This window comes from Rhipicephalus microplus, chromosome 2, assembly GCF_043290135.1.
Source record: "Rhipicephalus microplus isolate Deutch F79 chromosome 2, USDA_Rmic, whole genome shotgun sequence".
Lineage (NCBI taxonomy): Eukaryota > Metazoa > Arthropoda > Arachnida > Ixodida > Ixodidae > Rhipicephalus > Rhipicephalus microplus.
This window is the reverse complement of record NC_134701.1, coordinates 274,629,666-274,647,895: the sequence shown is the minus strand read 5'-3', so window position 1 is coordinate 274,647,895 and position 18,230 is coordinate 274,629,666. Positions and strand designations below refer to the sequence as shown.

At 45.2% G+C, this 18,230-nt stretch overlaps 1 protein-coding gene across 3 annotated transcripts in view; it reads right to left on the bottom strand.

Moving 5' to 3' along the window:
* Positions 1–2,708: 2,708 nt before the first annotated feature.
* Positions 2,709–18,230, bottom strand: part of v (Tryptophan 2,3-dioxygenase vermilion) — a 145,320-nt gene continuing 129,798 nt past the window's right edge. For all 3 annotated transcript variants that reach the window (XM_075881996.1, XM_075881994.1, XM_075882006.1), the window contains 5 exons: positions 11,006–11,050; positions 9,340–9,394; positions 8,377–8,514; positions 4,224–4,317; positions 2,709–3,216 (listed from right to left, as the gene is read on the bottom strand). In XM_075881996.1, the coding sequence (XP_075738111.1) occupies positions 3,033–3,216; positions 4,224–4,317; positions 8,377–8,514; positions 9,340–9,394; positions 11,006–11,050 (516 nt within the window). In that variant the 3' untranslated portion in view covers positions 2,709–3,032. The remainder of the gene's footprint in view (positions 3,217–4,223; positions 4,318–8,376; positions 8,515–9,339; positions 9,395–11,005; positions 11,051–18,230) is intronic.

Here is an 18,230-nt window from a genome sequence, read left to right as displayed (position 1 = left end):
TCAACGACAATCAACGTTCCTCTTATAAATTCGCTGGAATGACCGAGCGAAGGGCCATTTAATATAGAACTTCAAGCATGTAACTTGCTTCCTCCGCTGTTGAGCATTGTACGTTTAGGCGCCTTGTGGAATATGAGTTAACGAAATAGGAAAGGCAAATTTCATTTGCTTCCAAAGAATGTTAAAAAAAAAACGAAGATGGTGTCTGCAACTGTTTAATGCCGCGTTCTCTACAGGCGTCGTCAGCACTCGTGAGCGCACACTCAGACACCGCCTGTTTAAGAGACCTTGCGAGTATATCTACATTCACATTCTACGTCTTGAAAGACACTTGCTGTGCCGACGCTTTTCTTGCGAAGAGCGGTTTTTTTAGTCCAAGGTTAACCACGTCTACGATTCCTTCATTAGAATGTGTTTCCGTGGAGCAGCTGCTCAACAGAATTCAGTGATGTTTACTGCGCTCAAAATTAAATAAAATACTCGAGCGTAACGTTTGGAGCCGATTCTTTTATTTCAGGCTTTCCGATTATGTACCACAATTTATTAAAACCCAATAAATAAAAGCGCAAAATGTTCAGCCATATCTGTGGAACGTAATCAAACATTGCATTTCTGTTCGACAGTGAACAAGACCGGCAAATCTGACTTACTGCGTCTTACGATTTACACGAAGAAGAGACCACTTTTACGGGACCTTATGAACAGTATTATATTGAGGAATAATTCATGTACTTCCCTTGTAGCTTAGGCCTCTTATATTCGTATACAGGTTTTACGTCTAACCTACTTCGTGAATTTTCGTACGTTTTCCTGATTGGTGGCAGTCAGACGTCAACTATACGTTGGAGATGTGTTCCCCTCGAGGGAAACACACACACACACACACACACACACAATATATATATATATATATATATATATAAACGTGGGAGATCACTGCGGCTGTTTCGGCTCCCCCACATATTGTCACTTGTCACACTCTGCCGTTAGCATGTATCTAGCCACGTATGTCAATTTTCAACAACGCCGATAAAATAAATTTGAACGAGCGTGTCCTCGATGTACGTCGGCACCGACTACACATGCCGGATGGCAAAGCTTTTGAAGCACTTTGCGGAAAATTTACAAAATATTATTGAACACTCTTTTTACACTGACGGTGTTTGTTGTTATTGCTATACGCAACAGATACAGCTATCGTAGCCAGGTGCTAAGCAGTCAACTGCGTAACCAATCTAATGCTAATTGTGCCGATGCATAGTGAATGGAGCCACCAAATTATCGGGCTCGCATACAGAGAAAAACTCGCCAGAGAAACTATCTTTGAACGCAAACTGTACAGCCATCAACTTTCTCTTTCTCCTGAAATACTGCGCTTTCAGTCAGTGTCAAACACTGGTGACTAAACTTCATATTTTGTATACATTTGAGAAAAGAAATACTTACTGTTATCCGTTTCATGCCCATCTTGAAGCATGCAATGATAGTGCCTATACAGAGCATTGTCAGTAAACTGCACGGTGCACGTTCGGCTCAAAGAAATGAATGGTACTCGTGAAACAGCCACATGTCTCTCAAGAGTCCAACTTGGTTTAGCAGCGTAATATTTTTTTATGATTGCGATAGCAATTATATGGACAGTCTCGGCTGGTTTTAGCCGCCGCCACCGTCCTTCATTCATATGTATATGTATGTATGCGCTAGCCTCCCCTTTCTGCGGAGCGAACATCGCCTTTCCGGCCGGGCTCGTCAGCGCGCTATGTCGCCAGCGAATAATAAGGGGGGGGGAGGGGGTCTTATGGTTGTCGCGCTACAGCGACAACGATCAGCACACGCCCTGTGCCCCCACAGCAGGCGGGAGCTTCCACGGGCTGCACTCTCAACACACACACACACACACACACACACACAAAAACGGTGCAAAACGTCTACCTGGAGCGGCCGTGTACTCTTACGCCAGCATTTTTAATCGAGTTACGCGAGATCGGATCTCAATGAGTTGACTGCCAGCCTCACTTCGTATATCAACGCCGCCACTACGCACGAGCCTTGTTGTGGTCATCCACTAGCCGTGGCAGCACCGCAGGAAGCTTGGTTGCTTAGCAAGTGCATGTTTACTACAATATTTATTGTTCCTAGAAACGCTAGCCTTGCTTCGTAAAACATACGAATATGTTGCTATCACATTCATTACTTCACCCTTTGGCGAAACTGCGACTTTTTTTATTTGCTTGCGTCGTACATGTGCAAGTGAATGAGAAGTCGACCATGACAGGTAACTAACTTTTGCGCCTATAGCCTCCCACATTGTCCTTGCCCACTACCTATCATCCTTCATTTTAAGTTGCCTGGTACTGTCACCCCCAATGCGATAATCTCGCAATATTTTGCATTTTCTTTTGAATCCGTCCTTTTTCGTGGTTACGCGGTGCACGTACCCTCCTCCTAGCAGTAAAATGGCGACGCGCTGTGGTAAGGTCACCGGTGGTCTTTTGATCACGGAGGCTTTCGTTCTGCAGTGCCCCGTTTGTCCCGGATCAGCCTGCAAACCTCGGCACTTCTAACAAAACAGCAGAGGGTAGCAGAGAAAAATGAAAAAAAGGCGGATTGATAGACATATTCGTATGCTGGACTACAGATACACACACGTACGATTGCTCGCGTACATGTAATTGCTCATGAATGACACAGGCGCCAACAAGGACGACTTCAGTGGCCAGCTGAACACTACTTTATTTGTACCTTTAAACTATTTGAGGTCCATTTGAGCCTCGATGAAGAGTCCGCCATTAGAGCATCAGGATCTGCCACAGAGACCACTCGTTTACACCTTTTGTGACCCTGCCAAGCACAACTGCAGGCTTCTACTAACTGGAACGGACTCTGACGAACGAATGGGGCTCAACGAACAGCGATGGGGCGCGCGTGACAGGCGAATGCGGGAGACGACAAACGCTGTCGCGTAACCTGTTTCCTTCTCTTATTCCTCGCATGAGTGCATATCTAACTATCGCGCGCATATACGCCTGCGCCTAGAGGAACTTCTCGGGGAAGTGCGGGTCGTTGATGGTGACGCTGGCGTTGCCGTCCACCTGTTGCTCCTCGTGCTGCATGCTCAGCTTGCGGCTCATGGCGCTGGTCAGCTTTGGAATGCACGAGCGCGGAATCAGGAACGTGGACATGTTGAACAGGTCCAGGAACACCTTGTAGCGGTCGCTGCATCGTCAGAAATACGGTGTTACATGGCCGTGGCCTGTAATGCATCTTCAGGGAAGGGCGAACATGTTGCTGAAATTGTTCTCAGCGGACACCGGATGAGATAAGCGCTTGTGATGAACAGCTATGTCTTGCTATATACGGAATGGTGTGTAAGTGCATACACTGTGTATAGAACTAGAAATGTTTGTGCTTGGACACATTGTTGTAATAATAACGTCTGCGAGCGCACTGTACATTACCGCGTTAATTGTTTAAACTTGTTTCAGTGTGTTGTGTTTTTTTTTCTTTAGACGTTCTTGTTTTATAATGGAGAACCACTTTTTTTTATATAGCTACAGAATTTATAGAAGTTGAGTAGCCTACTCGCTAGTCATATTTGTATAAATTTAAGTTTGTATTACCTCATCTAAGTCAAGGTAATATAACCCTCAACTTTTTTACAGCAAGCCAGCTAAAACAGAACAAAACAGATAGGTGAACACATAAAAGAGAAAAATCTAACCCACCCAGCATACATATAGATGAGAAACTCGCGCAGGTCGCAGTAAAACGGGGTAAAAATGATGAGACGAGCTCGTAGAGATCTAATTGTTCATTGAAGAGCGAGGAAGGGAGATGTAGCGTGGTATACACAAAAAACGACAAAGTAATTGTTATATTTAAGTATTATAACGCAGTTGCTGCCTTGTACAATACAAATCCGTTTCTCAAAACGTTGTCTCTATAGCGACACTACGTGTACCAAGAATTTTTAATTGCTTAAATATGTTATATTTCATTTAACCATTGATCTGCTCTTTGTATATAACAGATTTCTTAATGCAGATCTTTCTAAACCTGGAACGCAACGACATTTTTCTCTGTAAAGAATCACATTACGGAATATCTCTCTCTCTCAGATACAAGGTCCAACAGTGCAACTGCTCGCGTGGCATACTTTTTTTTTCGGATAAAATTTTAGAGCATAATAGGAATGCAATCCATACTTGTAGAAAGCACGATACCTGAGCGTAGATCGGAGATACTGGTAGCCGGAGGAGCCACCCGTCCCGAATTGTTGCGATCCGATCATTCGCTGAACCATCTGCACGTGGTTGTCTGGTGATGGGAAAGACCAGGAAAGAGGGTTGATTACTGTTCCATCATCGCGACGCTGTGACACGCCTGCTGGAGAACTTTCCCCAATGGTTACGCCAAGATAAGTAGACTACATTAAGATGCATGTAAGTACACCTGGCAAGATGAAAGCATGCAAAGAACAACACACGACGCTTTTCGCAACCAAATGGGATTTTACTGCGCCTTTATTTAAGTGAAGGACCCACCAAAAGAGGCTTAAAAAAGTGTAATGTGTACCGGACACATACGTTAGTTAACAAGTTCATGATACACAATCCTGAGGACATATTCTGTGTCCTCAATTTCTATACTATAATCAGATAAGCAGTGTTTTTGTCTGAGCGAAGGAAGGGTAAGAGTTCTAATTTTTCTCAGTCAAAGTTTTCCAGAAGAGCGTCCTTTTAACAACAAAGTTGAAACTCGATTTAACGAAGTGATCACTTCAGAAAGATTTTTCGAAATGGTAACCTAGCGACATCCGAATGCTACCACGGAATCGTTTTTGCCGAGCAACCACGCCTGACCATAAATGTCCGTGAGGGTGGCTCAAGGGTGGCCCAGACATTGGGGGGGGGGGGGGGGGGGGGACTCCACGTACGCGCTATGCAGGCCATGCAGACGGTCACGTCAGGCAACGACTGCAGGCTACCGATATGCGATGGCGCGGAGAACGCATGCAGCGATTGTGCGAGCAGGTCGAGCGAGAAAGATGTGAAGAGATGATCAATGTTGCCTGTCACAAATTATGAAATGATCGAAGGAACCACCGTCTCCTCTCAGCCCCATCCAGAACGTAAGGGCGCTGCCGAGACCATTGTTCTCGGCATGGGCGCGGCTTGCAGCTTCGTAAGAATATATATCTCTATCTAGGCTGCCTAATGTCTCACCGTGTTTGAACACACACACACACACACACACACACACACACACACACACACACACACACACACACACACACACACACACACATATATATATATATATATATATATGTATATATATATATATATATATATATATATATATATATATATATATATATATATATATATATATATATATATATATATATATATATATATATAGGCACGGGCGCACGTGGGGAGGGGATCAGGGGTGGTGGCTCCCCCCTTCTCTAGTGACTTAAGATAGAGGGGGCGCAATGCCTGCCCATACAATGATTTAATATGAAAATGGAGGGAGGCTGATACAAACTTTAACACCCCCGCCCCCTGAAGGGGAACCATGCACACGATTAGGCACTCGAGGAAAAACCTGTCACCACCTTTTCACTCCTTTATTTCGGGCCAAGTTTCGTTCAATAGTGTTTGGAGGCTTAATTATTTTGTTCATTCGAGTTGATGTCAACACTCAATCGTGTGGGTATTTGCTGGGGAATTGAAATTTCTTCTCTAATTTAACGACTTCGTGAAATCAAGTTTTGTTATACAGAGTTGTGACTGTATAATAGTAATTGTGGTTTTACCTCCCACTACCTCGATATGGTTATGAGAGACGCCGTATATATAGTGGAGGGTTCTGGAATTTCGAACCACCTAGAAAGGTTCTTTGCCGTGCACCTGTAATTTCACCTCCATCGAAATACGCGTCCGCCGCGGCCGGTATTCGATCCCGCGACCTGCGGGTCAGCAGCCGGGAACAGCTACCACTATAGAACACCGCGGAGGGTGAGAAGAGAGATAGATAGATAGATAGATACATAGATAGATAGATAGATAGATAGATAGATAGATAGATAGATAGATATACATAGATATAGATAGATAGATAAAAACTTTATTCAGGTCCGTTCGTTATCTTCGCAATCATAATTTTTCGTTGCGTGAAGTATATAAAGCGAACATAATCGTAACCTTGAGTATGAAATGTTTCCTGTTGCGTTGCATGAAGTAGAGTGATGTTTCTTTCACGATCATCACCGCAGAATGGGCTCGATGTTTGCCTTCTCGTTGCTCAAAGCGGAGTATAGCTACGGTCATCCTTCATGTAACCTTGTTGGCGTATAGCCAGATACATGTCCGTATAAGATTCTGTGTATTGTGATGCTCTCTCCCCCTGTTAACGCTCGGTACATGCGCCGCAAACCGATACACGTTTGAAAGCGGCCTTGGCTGTTTGATTGTATAGGTCGCTGCAGCTTTCAAAAAGCCGCTTCATGAACTATATGCGTGATTCAGATCGACGGATATATCAATTGCATGTTTTTTTTGAAATTCACAATATAGGTTCACAATCAGCATAACTGCAATAACTGTATTGTTGAAGAGCCGTAAAAGCTTAATTTTTTTTAAATATATACTTTTGAGCATATTCGACATCGAACGTCGAAACACAAATAACCGCTCCTGAGTCCTGACTACAGGCCTTCGGGTAGGTTCAATGGTGGCCAAATGGGAGCATTAAAACGCATATTTCAGATATGAATATTCAGAGGTATACTGCACGTAAGATTCTCATTCGATTTGTAATGACTTCGCACGATCAACATGTCTGCGCCCTCTAGCAGAAGAGCGTACTACTACCAAGCTGGGTTGTAGTTGGTTGACGCTCATTACGTAATGGCTTAACTGCGCGAAGACAGGGAAAACGGGTAAGAAAAGGACAACGCATATTTTTCTGCATGTTACACAGCAAATGTCGTCGAAAGACGATAGTCTTGCGTCTGGAGAGAGTGAACAAAATGTTTATTTGATGTTCTGTGCAAGAAAATCGGTGAATGATATTCTGGAGGCGCTGCTGCGTTACAGTGCCTCGAGCGTGTAGCGCAGGCGAACGAGCGCATCGAGGAACGTTAGACACGAGTGCCATCTGACAGTTATCTTCGAAAACGAAGGCGTGTGCGCCCGCGGAGAAAGATGCGCGCCTGTCTCGGAGGTGATAAGGTGTAGAACGCAAAGCGACGGGCAGGTGCCACCACCGTATCGTCTTAGCAAAGCGTTGGAAACACTTATCTTTTTGAGCATTGCGTTGCACTGCCAGCGCAGCGCGATAAACGCTACAGTCCTTATAGTTACTTGTGTGTGACTCATAGTATAAAAGCACACATACAAAACATCAACGTGTTGTTAACCACTGAGTCACCCCGGAGAACGCTCTTCACCGTTCAGACGGCAAGCTTTTTATATATACCACTTGCCGCTGCTGTGTTTTCGGCATTACCAGAAAGATGGCGCTATGCGTGCACGTCGCCACATCACGCAGCGGCGCCCGCTCTAATCTCCTACGCGTAGTTTGCCCGGCTTAGAGAAGGGGAGCTACGCTCCCTCGCGCGCCCTTATCTCGCAGTGGCGAGGAGGGGAGGATCGTACACCTTGGCTGGCCTCCGGCTTTACGTGGAACGATTCTGCTGTAGTTACCGGGCGCACAAAGGTCACTGCAATCATTGCAGTCTCCGTTCGCGAAAAGTGCGCGCTTTTCAGACTCAGCGAAGTAACAAATGAGACGATTATTCCCGTCAATCCATACCAGTGAGTACGTTTCGTGCGTAAATTGTGCGCGAGAAACGCGGGGCACATTTAGATCTGCTTTACATTCTGCGCGTGACCTTTCAAATTGTTGCTATTGCATTCATTGGTTCGCCTTTGCGGCAAAGCTGTGACGTTATTTTTTTATTTTTAGGAAGTTCAGCTTATCTCCACATGCTTACAAAACGCCGCTGTTGCATCCGCGGGTCCTCGAAAAATGCTCGTCGTACTGACTTGTGTTGACTTGCGTCTCGGCTACGGTAAAAGGCCGGCGCATCTAGCGTCGGGCTGCTTCCTCGTCCACGTTTTGTACCTACGTTGTAAATTGAACGTTTGTTTTCCTTATGGCTCCCTTTTGCCTTGACACTGCCTGGATGCTCCCCACCTGGCGTTTGCCCTCGCGATATGCTACCTAAAAGACCATGGAGCCTCCCTTAAAGAACATATTCAAATAACATGCAGACAAATGTTGCTGCACTAAAATAAAGTCAACATATAGGGCGAAAAAAACAGTGTGCACACACAAGAGGACAGACAGCAAGTTTTCCCTCACAGCGCCACTTTGTCAGGAGCGAGTCGACGTCCATAAGGAGGGTGAGCAGGTAGTAAGGCTGGTGGAAGCGTGGCTGGTCGCGGTACAGAAAGATCATCATGGCGCCCTTCATGGCTTGGTGACTCAGACGACGCTCACCTGCGCATGCAGGAATCATCATCAGCCTTGTACGAAGTCGGGCAGAGAAGCTACGAAGAACCAAAGTCATCGTAATAAATCCTGCACCACAAATAAAGTTAGAGGATCTCTGCGCATATTCTTGCGAGATAAGAACTCGCAAGCGTTTTTTTTTTCTTTAGGCTGCGTTGTGACTACTGAGAGGTGCTGCGTAGTCTGCCGTGGGGATTCCCCTCTCCTACGTTGCGGCTGCAGGTGGTTGCTGCGGCAGTCGTTGGCGCCGTTGTCAGTCCCGGTGGGAGTAGTCGCGCACTTTCCGCACACTGCTTTTGCGTACCCCAACCGGGTGCGCATTTTCGCCAAATTAGCCAGGGAACGCAGGGGCACTAATAATATTTAATGAGTAGAAATTAGGTGGAGCAGACTTAGACAGCATATTCTTCTGGCCAGCCTCTTCTACTTTGATGCGTATATGTTAAGCATTGCGTGCAAGAAGAACACAAGATCCACTTTACAAAACAGGAACGAGATAGGTAAAATGAATTTACTGTGAACACACTTATTTCTAAGCAGGCTCGAATTCATTGCAAGAAAGTCAGACCGGGGTTATTTCAAAGCGTCAATGAAGGAGCCGTGTTGCTCTAGCTCTTCTAAGTAGAGCGAAATCAAACCAATCAAAACATAAACGCGAACCAGAAATGAATCGCCTCATTTTAAGACAGCGCTACGTAGTGGGTACCAAAAAATTAAAGCACTCAAGTGTTTGGGGCTTGCAAATCGTGCTTTCTTGTAATACTCGTCTGAAACTGAAAAGATCTATCGTGGCTAGCAATGTAAATTGATTACCTCGAGAGAGGAGGGCGTTGTGTTTGTTAACGTCGAAAAGGGTGTCAAAGGTCTCCTGTAAAAGAAAAGAAAAGAAAGCTCACATAGGAGTGTACAGGCTGTCACGTTGTTCAAGGTGAGAACGAAGCGCCCCAAAGCAACCAGAGCCCATTAGTCAGAGTCGAAGAGATTACAAGGCTTACATGACGGCGGCAAAACGTGGGTCAGAAAAAAAAACAAAAAAGAAATGAAAGGTACCAGTGCTCATTGCGAGCAGCAGCCAACTGTATCCTTCCCACGTATGTCTTTTAAATCCGTTAAGTTATCAAACTTTCTTTTTTTATATATCTTTTTTTGCGCCGGGCATTTTCACAAAAAAGAGAAAGAGAGAGGGAGAGGGGGGCAGGAACTATGCCACGGACAAACGCATTCCTGATCCAATCACGATGTATCTCTCCAACACCTATTATTATCTGTCTGCTTGACCGTTATGTCGAGCGAGACATGCATTTGTAATTTTTTTCCCTCATCTTGAAGCTTCATTTTCGGTTTCATAGCTGATCTTTCCCGCTTTATTGTGAGAAGAAAACAGGCGAATCGATGCATGGAAGTCCTTGAAGTACGACCCAGGAGCAAAAGTTTACGGGACGTTAGCGTCGCAACAAATGCTAATTTCTGCTGTATTAGAGAGTAGTGCTTCTGATATCTAGCTGGAGACTATAGGTTGCAGTATTGACTGCAGGGTGGAGTATTGAGTTAGAGGCGAGGTTCTCAGACTAAGCGAAAAAATATATAGCTTCCTGGAATTTCACGTTCTTTAAACTTATGCTGCTGAGCGTACAGTTGAAACACCGTCCCACATTTTCCACCACGCTTAAATAGATCCATCGTAAAAGAAGAAAAAGAAATCAGCATAAACCGTTGAAAAGAACCTTCATACGCTTCAAGTAACTTTGTAATTCGATAGATACTATTGCTACATTACATCATGCGCATGCATGAAATAAGCATCATTAGGAGCTCACGATTGTAAATCCGCTCCATCTCGTTTTTTTTTTTTTTTGAAGGTGCAGTATAGCACGAAAACACGATAGCTAAAACCAACTTAAAACCACTGAAACCGCCACCCTATAACGTATTACGCAGAGCACTTACGTGAAAATATAGCGTCGTTCGCGTCACACAGACGGTGTGATTAAGAATAATCTTTTTCCCTCCACATTGATTCACTTAAGCTTAGGTAATAATCCCTACATCCTGTCAAAGACAACAATTATTCTCCCACATGCTTTCCATAGGCTAACTGTTTGTTGGATTCCTGTTCAAGAGATTTATTGTAGACAGACGCGTGGTCATAGGTGTATAATAACCGGGGGCATAACCAGATCTTTTATAGAGGTGGGGTGATGTAGTAATTATCATTTAAGCATGTTAGAGCGTGTGTTTGTATGCGTGCGTCTGTATACACGAGCTAAAGTGAAAGTTTCGGGAAAGGGGAGTCCACCTTCTTTTCCCTGACTATGCCAGTGACAATAACAACGAAATAAAGGTGAACAGACTGACATGGTGTTCTTCTTTGTATAGCATCGTTAAGTATAGTCGAATTAACGTTATAAATCGTTACGATTACGTTTGTGAAAGCCATACAATTTGACGAGTCAGACTCTAAAGTAACGCAAACTCTTACCCGTTTCTTGGCCACACTGCTTAGGACGGCGTCATTGTTGTCGGCCTAGAAAAAAAATTAGAAAATGTAACGCAACTACGTATATGAAAACACAAGAAAGAAAAATATACAAGAAAAAACAAACTGGCACGAGAAATTGAACGTGCGACCTCTAAGTTGTTAGTGCGAGGCATTAGCCACTGAGCCACGAAGGAGAACCTCCTTCAGTGTTCAAACGGCAAGCTATTCATATCTACCACTTACTGCTGACAGCGCCTATCTCGGGGGAACCTATCATGTTTTTAGCATTACCAGCGAGATGGCACAATGAGCGCGCGTCGCCAGATCGTCACGACGCGGCGGTGCGCTCTCTCATCTCCCACGCGTACCCGCGGAGAGGGATCACTCACTGGTCCGCTCACTTGTCTCACGGTGGTGACAATCATACGCCTTGGGCTTTCACCGGAACCATTCTGTTGTAGTTACCGGGCGCACAAAGTTCACTGCACTCTTTGCATAGTTTCCGTTCGCGAAAAATGCGCACTTTTCGGACACAGCGAAGTAACCACTGAGACGCTTATTCGCGTTCATCTGTAGCTGTCAGTACGTTTCGTGCGTCATTTTTGCGTGAGAAACGCGGGGCACGTTTCGATCTGCTTGCCATTCTTCGCGTGACCTTCTAAACTGTTGCTATCGCGTTCATTGCTTCGCCTTTGCGGCAAAGCTGACTTTTTTTTTTTCGCATTTTACTGTCATTTCTTGAAATCTGCTCTTCATTCAATTATGCAAACTGTTTATCTTTATGAAAAAGGATAGTTATGCCGGCCAGCCTTGATAGCGTTTGAGCCCTTTTCTCATTTCTTTTCTAACGCTTTCGGAGAAGTATGTTTCCTTGATTTTCAATGTTAACAAAAAAAAAACGCAGGTTTCATGTTGTTTGCAATTTGTCTGGTGTGTTCCCCGTCCCGCATTTCGCGCTATTCTGCCACCATGTTCTGTTACAGGGTACAATACGGACTTCCCGTTCTCTTTGGCGTGTAGTGTCCTATAGTGGGCTACGCATAATTGGTGCATCTATGAGCTTTGCAGACGCGTGCGCGACGCAACTTTTGTTCTGTTACATAAAGGAGTTTTAGAATAACGTTTGCAAGGGCTGCGGGCATAGTGCGCGCCATATGAGATTTAGAATAGCGTTTGCTCCCCCCTAGGGCAAAAGTCTAGGGACTTTCACCCCGACCGCAAACCCAAATGCACGGAAGCTACTCGCAGCACTTTGCGGGCCTCGCGGGTCGCGATCGCCGCATGCTATTTTGGATTTTCTGCGTGCGGGCCGCGAACGCAAACGCCGACTCGCGTTACGACGCGTGCGCAGTGGCAGTGACCACACCGCAAAGGCTCGCGATTCGCTATTCTAACCCCTGTATTCTAGAACGTCCCTTCACTCAGCGCTTCACTTTCACTTGAGAAAGCCGATGGGGGCGCTTTCTCTATAGGCACAACAAGTCACTGCATACCACCAATAATCCGCTGCGATTTTTGAGTAGCGCAGTGTCATTTTTAGCCGAGTGGTGGCGGGCGCAGCGCTCAACTCTGCCAAGTGAAGGGTGAAAGTCGAGTCCAGGAGCGTTTGTGAATACGGGGGTAAAGCTCCCTAGCGTTTCACTGCACGTATCTTGAGAACCCGGCAAACGCGTGACTTTTGCTCGGCTCGCTTGCGATGCACCGATGGTATCGCGTACGAATTCCATGCTGTGTTGGCACACAGGAGTCACGCACAGCTATGCCTGGCCATATAAAGCAACACTCCGGCACGTGCAAGCCACGATACAAGGCAAGTGCAGAAGAAAGCAGGATGCTCGTTAATCGGAGTGTGGCCAAATAACCGCTCAGTCAGGGAGCGTGTACAATCGCACATTCTGCGGTTGCGACAGTGGTAGCCGCGTCGCTATCGGTGTCTGCCATCTCGGCCACGTAACAGGCATGTTTCTCAGCATGAGGCCATTTCTGCAGGCGCCGCCCTGGTCAGCTTGATTTTCCTCCTATTCGCGTCGGCACGTTTGCTGTCGCATCTTGTCACTTGCGCAAAAGTACATTCCCCTTTGATATCGTGTGCGTGAAGAAATGAGTTTACTACACTCATAGGCATGCGGACGGGGGGGGGGGGGAGTCTCTTTTTAGTCATCTAGAAGGGAGCTTTTCCTAGAAGCCAGCTCTTCATACATGGACATAATAGGGAGGGAGCATCGCGACTTGGATGGGGGGGGGGGGGGGGGGGGGCGAAAAGTCATTTATACATTGACACAATAGGGACGACACCCGGGACCGAACCAGGGCTGACCTTGAGCGCGCCTTGAGCTTAAATCAGCTTAAATTGAGGACGACGCAGCGAGCAATGGAAAGAAAAATGGTAGGTGTAACCTTAAGAGACAAGAAGAGAGCAGAGTGGATTAGGGAATAAACGGGGGTTAAGGATATCATAGCTGAAATCAAGAAGAAGAAATGGACATGGGCAGGGCATGTAGCGCGTAGACAGGATAACCGCTGGTCATTAAGGGTAACTGACTGGATTCCCAAAGAAGGGAAGCGGGTTAGGGGGAGACAGAAGGTTAGGTGGGCAGATGAGATTAAGAAGTTTGCGGGTATAAATTGGCAGCAGCAAGCACAGGACCGGGTTAACTGGCGGAACATGGGAGAGGCCTTTGTCCTGCAGTGGACGTAGTCAGGCTGATGATGATGATGACGACAATAGGGACAGGGGGCACTGCGACGAACTTTCGTCTCCCCCCTCCCCTCCCAGAAGGATAACACTGCGCACGCTTATGGCTGTACAGACTGCGACTAAAGGAAAGCCAACGGCGTGTCCTGAAACAGTTTCATTGACGCTTGCGCCACCTAGGTCTGGGTTCTGTTGCCGATAGGCTACCCATGCATTCCAGCATAACGGTACTATTTAAGCATACTGAGGTATCATCTCGGCAACAGCGTCCATCGCTTCACGGCTGGCACCAGTCAAAGCAGTCCAGGTCACCCGTCGGAGCTTTCGTGTTAGGTTTGTTGACGACTGTACATACGCACGCCTTTGCTTGTTGGCCTGTACGGCTACATTAGTCGGCTACATCTTCCAGGGTGTGGTACACACACACGCGCATTGGTAGGCACGTGATAAGGCATCGCGCTACGCGCTTGGGCAATGCGTTCGTGCTAGCAGTACTTGTCGATGACGCATGGAATATGACTAAAGAACGTCGGTTACAGCCCTGTCAGGGCCAACCGCATTCTCGATATATACCTGTTTTGATATAAATACAGACGCCTTGATACAAAAAACGTACGCGAGATAGCGTATGCCACATATATACGTTACGTTGGCGATGTTATAACGGTCCAGAAGTGCAAAGAATAATTTCGTTGCTTTTGCGGAGAACTTCAGAGAAATCTTCAAAGCTCTGGAAGAGTATATGTTTTGTTAGAATATTAGTTCCCTTAGTGCTAATGCTGTTTTATATTCATACATTATTTTATGTATGAGTTTTTTAACTTTTATGCTTTAATCGTTATATGCACAAGTAAGTTCCAATTTGTACAATTTTATGTATTAAGCCAACCTTGTATTTTTTTTCTTATATGTGTACTGCCCCTCCAGCTAGGAACAAGTTGGCCTGAAGTGTTTGAAATAAATGAATAGATAGATAAATTCGTAGTATGTTTTCGGGATCAAGCAAACAGGGAGCGACAGAGAGGTGGGGGTGAGGCAGGGAAGTTTGAACCCGGTGTTCTACGCGTCAGGACCATGGCATGATTATGAGGCACGCCAAAATAAAGGGTTTCGGGAATTTCGACCATCTCGTTTTCTTTAACGTGCACCGACTTTGCAGAGTACACGGGCCTCCAGCACTCCGCGTCATTCTAAATACGACTGCCTTGGCCGGAATCGAGGCAGATATAGGTTTGAGAGACATTTCGCTTCCATCGTAGTAATAAAACTATTACTTTATAAAACACTGGTTCGCTCAAAATTAGAGTATTCTGCATCTGTCTGGAGCCCTGGCATTGAATCACTCATTTCCGATTTGGCAGCTGCGCAGAACCGTGCCTGCCGTTTTATACTCTCCAACTATCACCGAACAAGCAGCGTAACCACCATGAAATTAAGTTTTGTCCCTCCCTCCTCTTTCTCATCGTAGGTCAGTAGCTTCATTATGTCTTTTTTTTTTGGCGGAAATGTTGTAGGCCCGTGTACTCAGATTTGAGTGCACGTTAAAGAACCCCAGGTGGTCAAAATTTCCGGAGCCCTCCACTACGGCGTCTCTCATAATCAAATGGTGGTTTTGGGACGTTAAACCCCACAAATCAATCAATTATGTCTTTTTCACAAAATTTATTACGACAGCTATCTGAAACAGAAATTATTAACAAGGCCTTCACACATATCAGCTCGAATTGATCACCACAATAAAGTTGGAGTTCCATCATATCACACCAAATGTTTTCATGACTCTTTCATACCCAGAACTTGTGTCAGTTGGAATGATCTTCCTCATGATATCACTTATATAACTGATAATATTATGTTTCGTAAAGCTAATAATCTTCTATAAATGTTTGTATATATATATATATATATATATATATATATATATATATATATATATATATATATATATATATATATATATATATATATATATATATATATATGTTTGTATATATGTAGTACATATGTGTGTATATATAAGCTTATTATTGTTCGTATACCTTTTTCCTTATCGAATTGTTGTCATTTATGCCTACTCTATTTCACTTACTTATCTGCTGTGAGTTTTTTTTTTCCTTGCTGTTTTACATTGCTTCCGTTATGTATATCTCCACTCCCATCTGTAATGCCCTCGGGCCCTGAGGGTACAATAAATAAATAAATAAATAAATAAATAAATAAATAAATAAATAAGTTCGGCAGCCGTGACGCAGGATCGAGCCTATACGTTCGCGATCTTGGCAGCGCAGTATACACCTTAGCCGTTAAAATACCGCGGCGGTTTTCATCGCGGCCCCTGTGCTGGCAACGCGCTACGCAACGCTATACATAGCTTAAGCGAGCATGCGTTAAAGTAAATCGAGCAATAATAAAACGAAGACACAAAGCGGTGAACACGATAGCCGGACACCCGAGCATTTGTACGAAGAGCACGAAAAGAACCTTTTACGCGTGCGACAGAAAACTTCCACGTATACCCATTTCCGTGGCGGTGAGAAGTGTAATTAAAATGCGGCGCGCGATACTCGTTTTTTTTTTTATGGCAGGAAAGTATGCCAAAAAAAGCACACGCTGTCAGCGAGCGTGCTTGATACATCCTAACTATGAGGTGTTGAGCATGCATGATAAGCGGTGTCTATATATATATATATATATATATATATATATATATATATATATATATATATATATATATATATATATATATATATATATATGTTTGCAAATCGTGCATCCTTACTTTATCTCTGTCTTCACTCCTTTCCCCCTCAACACGTGTAGAACAGGGAATCTAAACTCAATTCCATGGAACTTCGCCTGTGTTCCTTGTAGTCATATATCAGTAAGCCCCGCCGCGGTGGTCTAGTGGCTAAGGTACTCGGCTGCTGACCCGCAGGGCGCGGGTTCGAATCCCGGCTGCGGCAGCTGCATTTCCGATGGAGGCGGAAATGTTGTAGGCCCGTGTGCTCAGATTTGGGTGCACGTTAAAGAATCTCAGGTGGTCTAAATTTCCGGAGCCCTCCACTACGGCGTCTCTCATAATCATACGGTGGTTTTGGGACGTTAAACCCCAGAAATCAATCATTATATCAGTAAAAGACGTTGGCAAGTCACGGATACAAGAGTTCATAACACCAACGCTTGTGTCGTTCTGATCTTTTGTGTCCGTGTCTGCACACAGGCTTGTTTTAACATGAATCCGTTCCAACTAGATAGCTGCTCTTTCTGTCGTTTTGAGAATCACATCGTCGTTTTGGGCACTTAAAAACCCACTTCATTACTAGATTAGGCGGCCCGTGTTATCGTTCGTCCATCTCGTGTGGCGTGATCACACTCATGATATAAGGTGCTCAGAACAGGCTACAGACCATAAGAAGGCTAGCGATGCAAGAAACAGGGTTCAAGTGAAGGTCTAAAATAATATAAACAGAAGTAGCCAAGACGTAGTCAAATTGAGTAAATTGAAATCGCTGAAAAGTTTCGAAAACATGAGGCTGCCCCGCAGCTGTCGTCTAGTGGCTGATGTACTCGGCTGCTGATCCGCAGGTCGCGGGATCGAATCCCGGCGGCGGCAGCTCCATTTTCGGTGGAGACGGTAATGCTGTAGGCCCATGTGCTGACATTTGGGTGCACGTTAAAAAACCCCAGGAGGTCAAAATTTTCGGAGCCCCCCTACTACGGCATCTTTCATAATCATATGGTGATTTCGGGACGTTAAACCCTACATATCAATCAATCGAAAACATGAGGGTGACTCCAGCGGGGCGCAAAAAAAGGGTGCCATCGCCTCATTGAGCGAGCGAATGCCCCCGTGAGCAAGCGAAGCCTCTGCCAGTACAAAAATGAAATTGACTAGAGTATAAAGTTGGGCATGTTGGTAAGACATACTTAATCGACGTAGCGCGTTTTGAAACATAGGACAAGGGAAGGGACAGAAGGGAGCGCTTACTTCCAACAAAATTTTATTTCAAGGAGCGTACATATATATGCTCGTGAAATTCGCTCCCTTCTGCGCTCCCTTCTGTCCCTTCCCTTGTCCTATGTTTCAAAACGCGCCACGTCGATTAAGCAGTACAAAAAGCTTCGCTTGAAAAACGGAACTTCCCGCGTGTTCGTCCTGTGACTGAGTGTCACTGCCGGAGTAATAATCACGCGTAGGCGATAACTTTACGGGCACCGCATCTATATCTGTGATCGGAAGTGCAGCGTACGGGCAAATTGAACGCTGGTATCATATAGCGACGGGATAGCTTATCGCAGATAACGCGTTTCCCCAAGGCCTTGTCAGCCGTGCGCGCGCATGGGGTAACAAAGTCACGTGACATTGTGAGAGACACAAACCTGTATGCTGTGATAACAGACCTTCGTCAAACCTCCGGTTTCGAAACAATGGCAGACTTGCCCAGAATCACGGGCCATGAGCGACAGACGAAGCACAAGTGAGAGCGACGTAACAAAGCGTATACACGTCGAACTTTGTGAGCAGAAGTA